General features: G+C 37.1%; 1 protein-coding gene across 4 annotated transcripts in view; it reads right to left on the bottom strand.

Annotated features, from left to right (window-relative positions):
* JAK2 (Janus kinase 2) overlaps nt 1-5036 on the bottom strand; it is a 90854-nt gene that overhangs the window by 45927 nt on the left and 39891 nt on the right. For all 4 annotated transcript variants that reach the window (XM_017732802.1, XM_017732800.1, XM_017732801.1 and 1 more), the window contains one exon: nt 742-992. In XM_017732802.1, coding sequence (XP_017588291.1) covers nt 742-961 — 220 coding nt within the window. In that variant the 5' untranslated portion in view covers nt 962-992. The remainder of the gene's footprint in view (nt 1-741; nt 993-5036) is intronic.

Here is a 5036-nt window from a genome sequence, read left to right as displayed (position 1 = left end):
GTGCCCCTGTACCCACGCCCTTTGCAATAAACCGCATGTTCCAAGATCTGACTATAGAGATCTCTTGTCACCGACCGTCTACGCCCGGTCCAGACCGAACCCACACCCGGAACCTACAGTCTGACGCCCAACGTGATTGCCGAACCCACACCCGGCACCTGCAGGTTTATGCTAGACTCTGGGTAAATGTAACAATTCAAAGACATACTTAGATATCAATGTATTATTTATTTATTTAAAATATACCAGCATGTTAGTCACACTTGATTTCCTAAACTATTACAAAGAGCATTAACCACACACACAAGCAGTCATGTTATATCTCATAGAACAATTTCCTTCTGCAAAGTGATTAAGCATGTGTTATATACAACATATACTTAACTTCCAGGACCAATCTGTTTTGCAGGGCTGCATCAGGAAGTAATTCAAGCTATTTACAGCTCCTGCAATGATTTAACTATTCAAACTGTATCTCAGCGCAACGAAAGAAGACTTTCAGTTAAAGGATGGTATACCCTTAAATTACTTGAAAAAATGCAGCAGTCACCCAATTCAGCTTCACAACCATTCTAACGGGAACAGTTTTACAATCTGGTGCTAATTACTTCTGAAAGAACAGAGAAATTAGCATTTCAGTCTAAATGCCACCATTTTGATGAGCCCTGGATTGCTAAAAACTTTCTCATATGAAGCTGAATTTCACTGCTTCATTAGATCAACTGTTAGGTATATACTTACCACAGGCTTTACAGGCAACAGTGCAAATCTCTTCTGCAACATATTCTCCAGCTGAAAATTGAAGGTAATCTCCTTCTGTCTTCCCAGGAGAATGATAAAGGTACACTTGAAGCAATGGTTCTGTCTGCTTGGGCGCACTGTTACTCCCACGGATGTCACCATTCTGGTGGACAGTAGAAGTTGCTGCACTTTCCATATTTGTCATTGTAAGACAAGCCATAGCTTGTTTTCGTTCTGTTCAGAGCATTTGTCTGAAAGAAATGTAAGAAAAACTTCTTGACTAAGTGTACTTGGTTTTATCTGTAATACTCCTATTTAATAACAGTACTGTTCTGACACTGAAAAAACATTAAAACTTGAATACAAGAGAATGGCTTAGGCAGTTTATGAAACACTAAGTTTCTCTTTGATTTACTACATCACCCTGGAGGAAAAGTAACAGACAGTATTACAGGATAAAACAAAGTATTAACTGGGAGTCCAGCTAGAGGATTATCACTTTTCACTGGATTTTAGACAGTATGTGCTCATTTGTCCAACTGCAACATGCTACTTAAACCTGAAAGCCAAAAGAGATCTGTACAACTCATTTTATTCTCAATTTAAACCTACAAGACAAAATAACTAGCTGGGTCACAAACTGGCACGATGAAGGGAAGGACAGAAATAGCACCTTTAAGCTAAGTTTTCACTGTAAGCAAACACTTCAGAAAACAAGTGCTGAGATGTGAATTTAAAAGACTTGGTTTATACCTATGAATGGGAGATCTTCCAAGACCACCTTCTTCCAGAAAAATCATTTAATCTGCTTGCAAGCTAACAGTCCTTTCTGATAAATGTAATCAAAGAAAAGAAGACTTTAATAATGCATTAAGTAACCACAGGTATATCTGATAATTAAAAAAAAGGTTTAAAACCATGAAATTAGACAGCATATTCCAAAAGCCAGCTGAAGAATGTCTTTGCTTCTCTGTGACTCCATAATAATTTTAATCGGTATAATCCATGTTTATGCCAAAGGCTTTGATCACAGTCTAAAAGCTTGCTTTTATTAAAAGTGATTCCAAATAGCTACCACCTGGAATTCTGCATGAATTCGGCATGAAAATAGGTTTAAACAAGACAGTTATAAAGATTTGGTTTTTTAGAATCAAAGAATGGTTTGGGCCACAATAAGGTCCCCCTGATGCCTCCTTCTCTTTGAGCTGAACAAGCCCAACTGTCTTAAGATTTTCATCACAAAGAGGCACTCCAGCCCTCTGATTGTTTTTGTGGCCCTTCTCTGGACTCACTCCAACTGGTCCATGTCTTTCCTTCGCTAGCGGCCCCAGGGCCAGACACAGGACTCCAAGTGTGGTCTCACAAAAGCACAGCAGAGGAGAAGAGGATCACACCCCTTGACCTGCTGGCCATGCTTCTTTTTATACCATAAAATTGGTTTTCTTGGGTGCAAGTGCACATTGCCAGCTCATGTCTCATTTTTCATCCACCAGGATCCCCAAGCCCTCATCCATAGGGTTGCTCTCAAATCCATTCATCCTCCAGCCTGTACTGATCCTGGAGATTGGTCTAACCCCAGATGCAAGACCAGGTGCAGTTGCTCTTGTCAAACTTCATGAGGTTCCCCTGGACTCACTTCTCAAGTCTGTCAAGGTGCCTCTGGATGGTGTCCCTTGCCTCAATCCCTTCACCTGCACTAGTCAGCTTGGCGTCATTCCCAAACTCACTAAGGGTCTGCATGTCACTGCTGAGATATTGAATGGTTAATAAAGATATTGTACTTGAAAATTTAACTGTTTAAGTTAAAAATATGTTTATTGTTTTGCATAGGCTTATGAGTATTACATTCTTAATGCATTATTTTCAACAGCTTTTGTGTGTATTGAACTACGTTCCTTTGTCATAAAAGAGCTGTTTGGAGCATGTTTTAGGGTTTTTTTTAAATTTTCTGTTCCTAAGTGCAATTACTTAAGAAAGCATGAGTGTATGAATATTTAATGTGGGCTAAAGATGATGTGTGCTATGGAAATCGCAACAGTTATAACAGCAGGAAAAAAAGACTGAACACCTTAAATAAGGAAAACATTAACTTCTTGAGTTATGAGATGACAAAAATATTCAATTACACAAACGAGAATAAAACTGTGTACCATTATGCTAATTCTGGGGGAAAGAGAAAAGAAAAAAGACACTATCACCAAGTGAAAAATGCACCCTTTTACTTCCCAAACTAAGCAACACACAAATATACAAAAATTAATGTCTAGATGCAAATGTCATTCATTACATTTCTTAAGCCCTTATGTAGGGGACATATGGATTCCCTGTGTCTCATTTACAGAGCCAGCCACCTTTAAATGAGAAGATATGTGCTTTTAGCTCCAAAGGTAGCACAGGTAACAGGTAGGTGTTTAACTAAAGAAAAAAGCATCCGTCTTAACAAGGAAATACTGTTTTTTAGAAGAAAATAACCACCACATTGCTAGAAACATTACATTTAAAAGATTTCTCACTACCTGTGTCAACATTATGCAAGATATAATGTTTGTGCTCTACAACATGCTTTTATAAAACATTCACAGCTTTAACCCACAGCTTTAATTTCCACAGGAGGCTGTCTTTAATTGCTACAGTAGTTTTCCCAATATACTCCAATATTAATCCTCTGCTTGTTCAAACCTTCACCTGAACTGACAGATCTTTTCATCTTGGTCACTTGGCATTATGTCTGTCCAACACTGAATGGAAATATAATTTGTAAACCTAACTGAAAACCTGGCCAGTTTCAGAAGCGTACTAAACACACACACTTGTGCCTACCTCTCCTTCATAAAGTCTGTATTTACAACATATTTGTCCTTTCAAAAAACTCCCATCACTCCCTCTTTGTTTCAGTATAAAAAAACTCAATAAACCAAGAAGGGAACCTTGCTTAATCACACCTAAGAATATGAAATAGCAACAAAATGCAGTAAAAAATGTAAATACTGTAGCAGAATATTCTACTCCATTCTATTTGTTGCACTAATTTCAAAGGTTCCATGTGACAATGTGAAAAAATCTCAAGAGATACTATTTGTAAAACTGTGTCATGACTTCAAATTAAAATAATTTTCAAGTTTCAAGTTCGTCTTTTATATCAAAGTGCAGACAAAACAGATTAAACCAAGAAATATTCCTACATCATTCTCTTCACTGAAAATAGAAAACATTTTCTTGGCCTCTATCATGTAACTAAAGCAGTTATACGGACAGAGCCTCACATTCAAAGTAACTGAAACACAAGGTCCCCACTTGCTGGTGGTGTGAAAAACAGAACAAAACTGCTTTCACCTGTATGTCTTAGCAGAACAAGTCTCCAGTTGGACACACTTTGTTTTCCCTGCTTTGCTCCATGTAGAGACCGCTATACTAGCACAACAGAAACATTAAACATGGCAAAAGAAAATAACTGCTGTTGATCCAGAATACTTAAAATACAACCTATTTTCTGATGAAGTGAAGCATTTTGAGACTAAATATACTGGGAGACAATAACCTGTTTGCAGAACACATTGAGTATAATTTTCTAGGTTATACAGATTTTTTATCATACCGCAATTCAAAAGAATTTCTGTGTTTCTGTAAAGAATGTGAATAATTCTCACAGCTATATGAACGGATTTAATATATTGAGAATGGGACTTTTGTAGATAAGTTAATCGGTACCACAAAGGTATTTGTTTGGCACAAAAACCTATACCAAGTCTACACACATCTTTAAGTGGATGTCTGACATAATGAAGACTCAACGAAAAAAATGGCCTACCCAATTATCCATGTAATAAGTAGGATTAGGTAACAAAATCTGAGATACAAAGATGATCTTTTGGAGATGAAAACCACTAGCTGTGAAAGATGTGATTCTGGTATTGATGAACAGATTATTTGGTTCAATAGAATTATTTTCTGTTCCTAATCCAGATAATATAAGGATAAGATTAATCATTCCCTATATTGCTCTAACCACAATCACCAGCATCTATGACAGAACATGTTCACATACAATTCTCTGTTGATGTTTGTTCCTCCAATGCATCTGAAACTTACTTTCACCAGCCACACTGGGCTGCAGTAATTCATATGGTTCTTTTTAAGTCAGCCATCAAGAAACTGGTAAATGAGATGAAAAATCATGACTTACAGAAGGCGTTTCACTAAAACATGGAGGACATACAAAATTCTCATGATTTAATAATACACAGCATTCACAGCCTTCTGAAGATTGTTTTTCAACTTATGGCTTTTTTCTTTGC

The sequence above is a fragment of the Corvus brachyrhynchos genome, unplaced genomic scaffold (assembly GCF_000691975.1).
Source record: "Corvus brachyrhynchos isolate BGI_N302 unplaced genomic scaffold, ASM69197v1 scaffold194, whole genome shotgun sequence".
Taxonomy (NCBI): Eukaryota; Metazoa; Chordata; class Aves; order Passeriformes; family Corvidae; genus Corvus; species Corvus brachyrhynchos.
The sequence above is the reverse complement of the archived record's forward strand: the minus strand, read 5'-3'. Positions and strand labels throughout refer to the sequence as shown.